Raw genomic sequence first — 13,030 nt, 5'->3', positions numbered from 1 at the left:
GAAGCTCAGGTAGGTCAAATCTTAGTACTAGTATTTTGTCTGTGTGTGTGCTCAAAATTTATAAGATTGGTAATGGTTGCCTTGAATATTTTAGAAACAACTATAACTTTTTGGAAGCCTATATTCAAGTGGTTGTAACACGAAGGTATTACTCTCATAGATTTCTTAATTTTCAAAATCATTTTACATATAACTTATATAAATAATTTAAATTATTTTAAGTCCCTTTGGACAGGTGTGGAGATGCAGAAGATTTTGTTTGGATGGTTTGATGGTAATATTCATCGTTAGGATGGTAGTGGTAACCTTAGTAGGTAGAGTTGCCTTTTACCACAATGTTTGAAATTATTTTTTCTTCTCATAATGTTATGAAGCCCAAAAGCATCAGTATCAACTCTTTAAACATGTAATTGTTTGCACATTCTGCCATTAATCAGAAATTTGTTTGAAAGTCAGCAGTGGGAGGTAGAGGGCAAGATGGTCAGTTGTGCTGTCCAAAATGTCCTTGCACTCTTGTTGAAACATTTGTATTTAAGTGAAGCATTTGTATCTTATTGTTAAAAAAAGTATTTTTTTATTATTCTTGTCTATTCTGAGTTGTACTTCTTGTGCTACTGCATGCTTTTTAGGAAAAAACCAGTAAAACGTTGAATAATTATAATGTTCACTTGGTAACACTGGAGTGCTTTGTTTGAAGTAGTTTTATAATAACATAAAAACTGAGGATATCAAATGTAATTTTTTGTGAACAATATTAATGTTGCTTTCATTTTCCAGCCTCTACCAGATTTGTTAAATGTGAAAAATGTCACCATTTCATTGTTGTTCTTTCTGATGTTGATTCCAAAAAAACATCAAAAGAGGATCGACAAATATGCATTGAGAAGTCAGGAATCCATAGAAAAGTTCCTCCACCCCCTAAGAAGGTAAGATTTAAAGATTAAAGAAGTGTAGTAAATAATTATTTGATATAATTGGCGATAATACCTGTCTTTTCTGTATTTGATCTTCAACTACTGTCTATCTTAAGAAACTATACCCTGTCTTCCTGTCCACTACATCTCTCCACCATATACTCTGTCTTCCTGTCCACTACATCTCTCCACCATATACTCTGTCTTCCTGTCCACTACATCTCTCCACCATATACTCTGTCTTCCTGTCCACTACATCTCTCCACCATATACTCTGTCTTCCTGTCCACTACATCTCTCCACCATATACTCTGTCTTCCTGTCCACTACATCACTCCACCATATACTCTGTCTTCCTGTCCACTACATCACTCCACCATATACTCTGTCTTCCTGTCCACTACATATCTCCACCATATACCCTGTCTTCCTGTCCACCACATTTCTCTACCATATATTCTGTCTTCCTGTCCACCACATTTCTCTACCATATACCCTGTCTTCCTGTCCACCACATTTCTCTACCATATACCCTGTCTTCCTGTCCACCACATTTCTCTACCATATATTCTGTCTTCCTGTCTACCATATACTCTATTTTCCTTGTGTTCCCAGCATACTACTAGTCTTCCTTGTGTTCCCAGCATACTACTAGTCTTCCTTGTGTTCCCAGGATACTACTAGTCTTCCTTGTATTCTCAGCATACTACTTGTCTTCCTTGTGTTCCCAGCATACTGCTAGTCTTCCTTGTGTTCCCAGCATACTGCTAGTCTTCCTTGTGTTCCCAGCATACTACTTGTCTTCCCAGCATACTTCTAGGCTTCCTTGTGTTCCCAGCATACTACTAGTCTTCCTTGTGTTCCCAGCATACTACTAGTCTTCCTTGTGTTCCCAGCATACTACTAGTCTTCCTTGTGTTCCCAGCATACTACTAGTCTTCCTTGTGTTCCCAGCATACTACTAGTCTTCCTTGTGTTCCCAGCATACTACTAGTCTTCCTTGTGTTCCCAGCATACTACATATTTTGTTTTTTTCTTCAGTGACATGCCCCAGCTTTACATTTTATGTTAAATAAAACGTTTTTGTTTTTCCTGGCTTCTTACACTAGGGGTGCCAGATTAGTAGCAACCATTGTTTTTAAACTATTGAATCCGTCTTATTAATGATATTGTTAGCATGAAATATTTTAGGTTTGAACTTCTATTGCAGTGGTTGCTGGATTATGGTGATAGGCCTTATTGTCAGAAAGAGCCGTGACCAGTAATTAACAGGGGTTAGGTCACAGGACTGTAGTAGCTAGGCATGATGGGTATAGCAACAAAAAATTAACATTAAAATATACATTTTGACCACCTTCTGCCATAGTATAGTAGTTACTGTAGTTTTGAGTGGTTTTACTGAGAGAAATGTTTCTATGTACAACATCTGTGGGAATGTTAAACTTCTAGATTAACATAAGGCATTAAATTTTCCTAAATAATATAAAATGAAGCTTGAATAATAGGAAGAGATGTTTCCTTTAAAGTTTTTTATGTTCCAGTTCTAATGAATATATTAGTGAAAAAGATGTTGTATGAGCAATGTACAAGAAGAAACAAAGAGATGTGAAAACATTATATATTTTATCAGCTTTATTTAAAATATTTGAGTATAAATCTTATCTTTTTGTTTATGGTTCCATGAGGTGAAAATCGCTAAAAGATAGAAAAATAATACGTCATATAAAGCTTAGATAAAATCTAACATACAAATAGGAATATTATTTTATTATTTTGAGCAAACCAAAAGAATGCCAGTAGATTTATATTGTTACAAAGACAATAATGAAAGCAGAGAGGAACACAACAAACAATATGCGGTCTAAGCCTGTAGCAATCAAATACCAGTCTCCATCTATGGGCTGAGGTTTCTGGTGGCCACTGTTGTCATCCTCGTTGTCTGATGTGGTCAGTTCTATCCGATCGTGAGAAAAATCCCTGTTTTCCTGGCCACAAATGCAGATAAGACGTCCACCAACTCCTGAAAGAAAAGAAACTAAGAAACGGGGAGGGCTGATGGAACTGGAAAGGTGAGGAAGGTTTAGTACTATGACTTCCAAGATCAGTGCCACAACTCCAATGAGTAGAAGGCTTTCAACTGGTTTAACTGTAAAAAAAATAATATATATATAACTTGCGCTGTTGTAGTTGGACAGATGCATTTTACACGTACCATAACTAATTTGAGAGTAAAATGATTCAAATTATTTGACATAGATAACTAAGTAAAAATCGAAAAACAATGGTATATTCGTAAAACATGACATCAAAAACACAACGAGCCATTTTATCCTTTTTCTACCCTAAAACCATGTCTTCTATTCTGTATCTTTTGTTTTTATTGGTCTGAAACTTCACTGATGCTCTTGATCTCATCTTCTCTATGGACAATACGTGGTTTTACTCTATTCTTACATTCTGTGAAGGTCTGAAACTTGAATTTTTATTGTTCTTCTTGTCAGCTCCAACAACTTGATGTGGAGTTAAAACTTTGCTGTACTCTGTACCCATGTTCTCTGACAACTAGATGTGGAGTTAAAACGTTGCTGTACTCTGTACCCATGTTCTACAACAACTAAATGTGGAGTTAAAACGTTGCTGTACTCTGTACCCATGTTCTCTGACAACTAGATGTGGAGTTAAAACTTTGCTGTACTCTGTACCCATGTTCTCTAAAAACTAGATGTGGAGTTAAAACTTTGCTGTACTCTGTACCCATGTTCTCCAACAACTAAATGTGGAGTTAAAACTTTGCTGTAACTCTGTACCCATGTTCTCTGACAACTAGATGTGGAGTTAAAACTTTGCTGTACTCTGTACCCATGTTCTCTAAAAACTAGATGTGGAGTTAAAACTTTGCTGTAACTCTGTACCCATGTTCTCTGACAACTAGATGTGGAGTTAAAACTTTGCTGTAACTCTGTACCCATGTTCTTTGACAACTAGATGTGGAGTTAAATCTTTGCTGTACTCTGTACTCTAACGGACTAAGACTTTGCTGTGTCCTGAATATTTTTTCTTCTTAATGAAATTGAAACTTCACAAATACAATACTCTGTGTCCTTTTTTAGATATTTATAATTACAAAGTGGCTTTAATCAGAATAATTTTATCTTGTTACTGGCCTTAATACTTAGTTATAAGTATACCTATTCTTAATCTTCTTTAACGGGTACTACCGTCGTGACAACAACCTCGATTTGTTGTTATATTTTAAAATTTTCTTTTTATCATATCAACATAAAAAACTATCAAATCTTAAGTTTCTCTAACACTAGTCCTGTAGTTAATATTAAGAGTAAACAAACAAACGGTTGGAAGTGTCTCTAATGGTGACTGTTAGTACATCGTTGGCACAGTTCTGATAACTTTAATGATACGTGTCCTTGCACAAATGTCAGGATACCACGATGTCATTAGTTGAGTCGAGAAACTTTCAAATTTATCGTCTTAAAATTGTTCCGTAAAAAAACCCACTAAACCAGGTGAAATCTTTAATAATACTTTTTTTTTCAAACTATTTATACCAGTTTTGTGGATTTTTCTTGTTGAGCGCAAAGTTATATAATGAAATACCTTTTCTGTGCTCACAGCGAGTATCGAAACCCGATTTTTAACGTTATAAGCCCATAGAGTTACCGCTGAATCACCGGAGGGTGGGATCTTGACCAGTAACACATTTCATTTAACGGGAGGGAGATGGTATTGAAAGGTTTACGAACCAATAATACAATATGGCTGAAGAGTAGCCACTGGTACAAATAAAGGTTGAGAAAAATATAATTTTAATCTTTGTTATTTTTCTTGATGTGAATCTTTGTTAGCTTCTTTATATAAATATGTATACAAGAAAATTTGAAAAAGTTTTTCAACACAAAAATTAAATTTGTTAATCCATTTTACGTGAACCACGTTTCACATTTGAATTGTAAAGAAGAATAGATTAAATCCGAAAATATTCTGATTTGAATTTTTAAAAAAATGTCCAAAACATATAAGTCAAAACTGTTGATGTTTTTAGTGTAAAGGTACACAATAGGTTATTAGCGCTCTGTCAACCGCGAGGAATGGAACCTCGGAAACTTACTGCTGACCAACCGTGGAAAAAACTTTAAGATGATACAATTTTACTATTTAAATAACCCTAAAAGCTGTATGATAACAAAAGTAAATAACCCTAAAAGCTGTATGATAACAAAAGTAAATAACCCTAAAAGCTGTATGATAACAAAAGTAAATAACCCTAAAAGCTGTATGATAACAAAAGTAAATAACCCTAAAAGCTGTATAACAAAAGTAAATAACCCTAAAAGCTGTATTATAATAAAAGTAAATAACCCTAAAAACTGTATGATAACAAAAGTAAATAACCCTAAAAACTGTATGATAACAAAAGTAAATAACCCTAAAAGTTGTATGATAACAAAAGTAAATAACCCTAAAAGTTGTATGATAAAAAAATATTCGCAAAGTATGAGTATAAAATGTAGTTGGAGAAACGGAAACTAAATACAGAAAACTAACGGTTCACGCAAATGGCCATTCTTGAACTGAACATAATAAAAAAGGCCCGAATCTCTTCGAACTTAAAACAATTATAATGTTATCATATTTATAACAGAAAGTTAAATTATTTATATATTATTATAGTACTAGACCTAGTGATACTGAACGGGGAGGCCCGACATGGTCTGGTGGTTAAGGCGCTCGACTCGCAATCTGAGGGTCGCGGGTTCGAATCCCCGTCACACCAAACATGCCCGCCCTTTCAGCCGTAGGAGCGTTATAATGTGACAGTCAATCCCACTATTCGTTGGTAAAAGAGTAGCCCAAGATTTAGCTACCTTCCCTCTAGTCTTACACTGCTAAATTAGGGACGGCTAGCGCAGATAGCCCTCGTGTAGCTTTGCTACGGCAAGTTTCTCAGCCTCGGGAGCTAGACACAAGTTGTCCACGTAGAAAACGTTTCAGGTCTTTATTTAAGTTTATTGGTATTAAACGTCATAGAATAAGATACAAATGCTAAGCCTGTTTTTTCCTCTTCTTCTTGGTGGTAGGAGGCCTGCAGAACAATATAAACTTAGATCGTAGGTATCTGATTACTGTATTATGTAGCTGTTTTATTCAAAACTTAATTTCATGTTTATAAAGTGTTTGTATGGTCATTATTGTAAGTAATAGTTCTTTAATTCATTTAACATAGTTATCATTTGGATAGTTTTTCTAGAAGTTATCGTCTGTTTATTTTAACGCAAAGCTACACAATATGCTATCTCTCCACCGCAGGGAATCGAACTCCAAATTTTAGCGTTGTAATTCCGTAAACTCCTTGCTGGTCCACTGGGAACTGGAAGTTAGGGTAATTTAAAATTAATTTATAGTTATAAAGGAAAAGAAGCGCGTGCAAAACTGAAGTATTTTATAAACAAACAATGAAGGATTTTGGGCAACAAAATTAATTTTTTTTAAACTTTATATTTTTACCATTATTGAAAAATATGACCAAAAAAATAAGATACTTTACCGGTGATTCTAACCGCTCCTGAAGACACGATCTGAATCAGACTAATAAATATTCCGTAAAGCATGAAAATGGCGGCTGCTCCCAACACCAATTTCTCCTTTGAATTAACTGGAACCCAAAACATCACTAAAAACAACAAAATTGCGACCAGGATTGGAAAGTGTCTTAGCTCAGAAACAGCCAAGACAGGAAGTCGGCGAAGACGAACATAATATTCAATTGAATGATAAGGTTCTGGACAGCAATCGTAATATTGTGTTACTTTTGTACCTGTAATGTTAATCATCTGCCATTTCATATTATGGTTTTGTAGATCTGACATATTTTCGTCTTTTAACTGGAGATCGATATTCAAACCATCGTGAGTCCACGATCCAATTTTGATTTTACATACTTGAATGTCGTCAGGAAAGAGCGATAGGTCCAAAGGACACAACACACGGATGGTAGCGGGAGGAACCCAAGTCACCACTCCTGCTGAGTTCACGATGCTCAGGGTCTTTGTTTTCAGGTCAATATCAGTGGCCGGAAAACTACGTGGCAGGAAATAAAAATGAGGAAAACGTGTAAATTTGAGCGTTGGAAATAATTATATCAACATTCAAGTTTTTAGCCAAAAGCGATAAGTTAAAAGAAAGAACGAGGTACATCACAAACAAAATATTAAATGTACTTGTATTCAGTTAGTGTTTTAAAAAATTAAACAACTCGCTGATGCCCAGAGTACGAAGGGTATGTTTTCTTGGTGGAAACCCTACATTTTACATAAATTAAATATTTTTTGTATATCAGGCAACATTATATTACTCATCTTATTCTACCTATTATAAATAGTGATATCCGGCTGCCAAATTGTATGATCAGGGAGGTGAATACTGCTCAATCCATCATAATCGGCAGGATCCCATACGAAATGTTCATCTTTCCATTCCTGTAAAAACAACATATTAGTTTTTATCTTTCGATAGTTTAAGCTGTACAAACTTCGTTTGTTATTTCAATTGTCATATTCAACGTTATTGTAATTTCTAAGCCTTATTCTTATTGAACTTTCACTGAGGATTTCACTTTATTTATTATATCCCGCTGCCTACTTCACGAGTGTTGTAAAGTTACACGAGTTAGATAAAGTCGGATTATTTGTGTAATAGAGATTTAATGATATACACTCTTAAAACATTTATTTTTAAACAGCGCACAAATGAACTAAGGCCCAATACCAAGTCCACAACTTCAGACTAATGTTACATTCATTATCAAAACTTCAGACAAAAGCGAAATATTTGTAGTATTTAATTAGAATTAATTCTTGCCGAAAGCTCGTGTAATTTCAGAAGACGAAAATGTATATCAAAAAATGCTCTGTTATCCAACGAAACAACCAGAAAAGTCTTTCACCCAAGACATTGTAACTTGGCGAACCTCAGATTTTTCACATTATTCCACGACATTTGCGTGTGGTAGTATTTTGTGGAAACCCTAAAGATCACGAAGGATATATTCCCTTGTATTGATGTGTGGTAGTATTTTGTGGAAACCCTAAAGATCATGAAGGATATATTCCCTTGTATTGATGTGTGGTAGTATTTTGTGGAAACCCTAAAGATCATGAAGGATATATTCCCTTGTATTGATGTGTGGTAGTATTTTGTGGAAACCCTAAAGATCACGAAGGATATATTCCCTTGTGTTGATGTGTGGTACTTCCTTTCTTAGAAATAATTTTAAATCTTTTTTATATATATTGTAAATATTTTTACAGTAGACACATTAGCCTGTGATCTAAACTTGTTCTGAACAGAAGTTAATAATAACTAAGTACACACGTGAAAATCCCTTTCTACATCATCTTAAAGTTTTAAAATTATTATCTTTTTTTTTTGGGGGGGGGGGCTGGTTCGTTTAAACTATGCGGTGAAAGTAAGGTTTCGTCCAATCCGCATAAAAAGATAACACTTACAAACTATTGTAACTTGTAGGTCCAAGTTTATAAATACCACCTAATTGTACTAAACGATAAACTTAGTGGTACAATGTCACGACTAAACGATAGAATAACAAAATACACGCGATAACTAAAACTGATCTAAATACTTCACTGGATCTCTACCACTGAAAACCAATTGACTGATTCACTGGCTAGCTTCAGTTAATTACCCCAATCGTACTTATACCTGATGTTTCACTTCTAGTTATCATCTAAGTTACCAGATTTTCGTGACGTCATCTAGATTCTGGAATATTCTAAGGATTCTAGCATTTACTCTATCTTAAAATGATGCGCCCTCTAGCTGAAGCATTTGAACAATATGATGTATTTTTTTTTATCTCTATGGCATTACAAATATAGCTTACAACATAATATTTGGATACCCCTTGGTGGCTTTTAGATAATTCTGAGTTTATAACGCTAAAAATCGAGTTTCCATACCTGCAGTTGGCAGAGCACTGATAGCCCATTTTGTAGCTTTGTGTTTAACAACAATGTTTGAAAATAATTCAATGGAAATGTGGGCTATTCAGGTAATATATTGAGTGATATACACACACACACACAATTAATAACCAGTTGTTTCACAGAAACTAATTTTTTTTAACGTAACAGAATTTTAAGTTCTTGTGTCAATGTTATTTTCTTTTCTTTCTTTATTTTTTTGTATGTTTGTCATCGTAAATCTGGTTTTACATTTTTGTTAATAATATCAAGAATATATCTGTCATGATATAAAACACTGTTTGGTGTTTGTGAGTGAATGTTTTATTATTGTTTAATTTAATGTAATGTACCGTTGTTGGGTTTGTTAGTGTCAATTTTGTTCGTGGTGCCTAGATACCTCTTCTAAGTTTTGCAACAGTTCCGGTCATGTGACCTCTTTGTCCAATACTGTATATATATATGTATCCTTGTCAGTGAAAATTACTTGTACCCGATGATGGCAAAACCTTGTCGAAACGTTGTACATTTGCTGTTATGTTAAACTTATATTAAAGTTTTTTCTTCAATACCCATTCAAGCCGTCTCCAACCATTATTAAGGAAAGTTATATATTTTGTTTTAAATTCTGACATCTATATTTTATCATTCGCAAGGGGAACGGATTTTCATACTTTTGCTAAGCGCAAAGTTACACAATGGCCATCTGAGTTGGGCCCATTACAGGGATTGAACCCCAAATTCAGCGGTATAACCTTCAAGCTTATCGCTTAGCCACCGGGAGTAAATATTCATTAACAGCCTATGCAAAAATTCAACATTCAGTTTGACCCAAATTTGACCATAACTTTTTATTTAATTCAAATTCACCAATTCTATTATTATAAAGAGAACGAATATTTAAACTGACATCTGTAAACTGCTGATCAAAGTAATGTCAACTTTTAGCCAAAACTAAAATTATCTAATAACAAAAAGTTATAATGACCATGTTCTTGTCTGCGGACTGCCAGAGTCACCCTAAAAACTAAATATTAACTTGACTTACCATTTGAATCCAGGATTCTAGTGTTAACACTTGCTTTTCTTCGTCCTACGGTATGAATAATATCAACTTTATTATCTGATTTATACTCCCACTTTTTAAGAGGTAATATTACTAGTAAGTATGATATAAACTATAATATAATTAGAAGGTTTTAGGGCAAAGCTCTATATCTTGAAAAAAAAGTTATTTTTGTTAAGGGAAGGTTTTAGAATTCTAAAATAAGGCTAAGAATTTGAACTAGGACTGTACTAGTAGTATATATTGTTAAGCTTAAGGTTACCTAGTACATTGTTATATCTTATACTATTTAAGTTTTAATGATTGTTTGAAATTGGATATAATTGAAAAATATAAGTAATGTTAAAACGCAACAAACTTTTTTGAGATTTTGATGAAAAATTTTTAAAAAAAGGGAAAAAATAGCGTATTTTAAAGCAAAATTAATTGTAAAACATCCGATTCTCTTTATTTCTTAGAAAGACTCCAAGAAAAAACGTTAGAACTTTTTACGACAGTAAAAAAAGTTCATAAAATGAATAAAAACGCAACAAACATTATTTGTGTATTTTAGTTTTCTTAAACGTTTAATTTCAGTTAAGAAAAGAAAAAACCCACGAATGACGTATAAAAAACAAAACAAATAAATTACCGTTAGATAATAATAATAATTATGACGGTAACTCACTTGTTACCCAAACATTAAATATTGTTTGAAATATACGCTCCTGAATGCCATCTGGGCAAAGAAAGAACTTAACCTTTAATGGATGAAACAGGAGACAACACATGAAAAATAAAACATAACACTAACAGACGAGAGAGTTTCAAAATAACAAGAGGCTAATAAAGTTTTCTCATGTCATGATTAATAAGTTGTAAAAAAATATATTTGTAATAGAGCTACTTTTTAGTAACGGACAAATAAAAATAAACGGATAAGCCTATAGAAATATTTCAAAAGTGAAATGGAACTAAAATAGTTCAAATTTTTTAAATTTATAAGACTAAAACTTGCATAGAAAATGGAACATCACAAAAAGCATAATAAAATGTGAGTTTTAATGAAATCAAATCGAGCATATACACGGTCTTACAAAACACGTTTTCCAACTCGACAAACACATAAAAAAAATGGCCTGCAAAATGTTTTTGCCACCAGACTGACGACATATTTTATTAGTTGTACCAGCCACCTTATGGATTTTATTTTTCTCACCACACTGATATTAAAAGTTTATTAACAGGATCATACAAATTTAATCAAAAACTTTTTAGGTGTGAAAAAAAAAAAGGTGCGGTCAAAAAAGGATTGTGTGCGCGACTAAAAGGAATGAAAATAGGTTGTGTGGTTTGAATAGTGTGTACACACACAAGACTGACCTTCCCCTTTTTTCTCAAAGTTTAGTAGAATGGAAAGCGCATTACTTATAAATATGCACAAAGGTGATTGGTTAATTTGTGCATGAACACGTGAACTAGCAAATGGTGGAATTTCAGAATATGTAATACAAACAGGACTGTGCTCCCCTCCCCTTCTGTACGCCCCCGTTTACAAACTCATCCATGTATATAAATGTGTCGAAACTGAAGGAATATCGAGAATGAAAACCAACAAATGACTTTCGTTGTTTGTATGTTTTAGCGCAAAGCCATCGCGGGGAATCGAACCCCCGCATTTAAGCGTTGTTAGTCCATAAACTTCCCGCTAACCCACATGGGGATTTTATAATTGGAAGACGACATTTAATGAAGAGTTCGTTATTTGATGGCCTTTTTATTAAAGGTTTATTTAGCAACATATTTTAACGTCATGATGTGTTGTAGTTCCATTAAATCACATAATCTTCGAAAGAAGACACACGAGAAATCTAATCACCGCAGTATTTATATAAGTTGTAGTATATTCACTAAAATATATTGTAAACTACTCACTAAATCAGACACATAGATCGGTAACAGTCCGAGGTTCACCGTTGTTACGTTAGAATGGTGTTGAACTGGACGGGTATGTTTATCATAGCCAATCAGAAGGTTCTTCTTCAAACGTTTAATGGTTGAACTGCCCAGCACACTACTGGTCAGCACAGAAGCTAGAGGAAGGAAAATGTTTTCAAATAAAACCACATAAAGAGAGACGTATGTTATCTTTTTTTTTTATCCAGAATGAAAAATTTGTTGTTAAAAATTAAGTTTGTATGTATATAATTTAATTTTAGTCTTATGACAAGTGTCCACTTCACTCAACGGTATTTCAATACTGAAAGAACCAAATCCACCTTATATCAACACTATTCATTACGAAATGGGTTGTTTGTTGTTGGAGTACTATTATTGTACGTTTTTTTAATTCTTGAAAATCCCTTAGAGACTAAATATAGATTGCAACGTTACAAAATATAATAGGCCTAACACTAATGTCTAATGATAAGTTATTTAATTAGGATCACGCTTCACCAGCTTGAAAATGAAATTCACACCATAAAATTCACTACTTTATGAGTTTGTACGAGGTCAACTTTACAGAAGCAGAAACTAACTAAATTAGAATAGACATAGCTTAGTATACCTACCAACAACCAGAGTAAAAAACGGTTTATAATAGATCATTCCTTTTTTTTTTTCTTCTTCTTCACACAGTTTTGTTAGATTCCTAATAAAATGATCTGGCACACAGAAGGCTTTAAATTTTCACCGCAGCAAACTTATCATGTGAGTAGAATTAACATACAAACTAACCATATACGGCTTCACCAAGGTTGTGTTATTCAGATGTACGATTCTATCTGTTTAACCGTCGATCAAAGTTCATTTTATAATCTCCTCCTCTTCCTCATTAGTTTAAATTGCACGATCTACGATTACATAAGAAAGACATATGTTGCTTACTCTTTCCTTGGTTATTTCGTTCCAAATTATGTTAGATCACGTGAAAGATAAATCGCTAGTTTTTTTTTATCTTTCAGAACTGTAAGCTATAATTTTAGGAACTAAGAACTAACTGAGTGTAAGATGTTTTCTTCCTGAATGTTTTTAAACAGATGTTTTTATTATAACTCATTGAATTACTTCCT

General features: G+C 33.6%; 1 protein-coding gene across 2 annotated transcripts; it reads right to left on the bottom strand.

Annotated features, from left to right (window-relative positions):
* Positions 1 to 2,528: 2,528 nt before the first annotated feature.
* LOC106473047 (neuronal acetylcholine receptor subunit alpha-2-like) lies at positions 2,529 to 12,746 on the bottom strand. 2 transcript variants are annotated; one of them, XM_013933725.2, is made up of 6 exons: positions 12,530 to 12,746; positions 11,892 to 12,049; positions 9,960 to 10,004; positions 7,299 to 7,408; positions 6,478 to 7,010; positions 2,529 to 3,060 (listed from the first exon to the last, which is right to left on the bottom strand). In XM_013933725.2, exons 1-6 carry the CDS (start codon positions 12,564 to 12,566, stop codon positions 2,717 to 2,719), a joined length of 1,227 nt encoding a protein of 408 aa, XP_013789179.1. In that variant the 5' UTR covers positions 12,567 to 12,746; the 3' UTR covers positions 2,529 to 2,716. The 2 variants fall into 2 exon arrangements, with proteins under 2 accessions (XP_013789179.1, XP_022257264.1); XM_022401556.1 differs by lacking the exon at positions 12,530 to 12,746 and adding an exon at positions 12,437 to 12,496.
* Positions 12,747 to 13,030: the final 284 nt, after the last annotated feature.

The sequence above is a fragment of the Limulus polyphemus genome, unplaced genomic scaffold (genome assembly GCF_000517525.1).
Source record: "Limulus polyphemus unplaced genomic scaffold, Limulus_polyphemus-2.1.2 Scaffold5842, whole genome shotgun sequence".
Taxonomy (NCBI): Eukaryota; Metazoa; Arthropoda; class Merostomata; order Xiphosura; family Limulidae; genus Limulus; species Limulus polyphemus.
The sequence above is the reverse complement of the archived record's forward strand: the minus strand, read 5'-3'. Positions and strand labels throughout refer to the sequence as shown.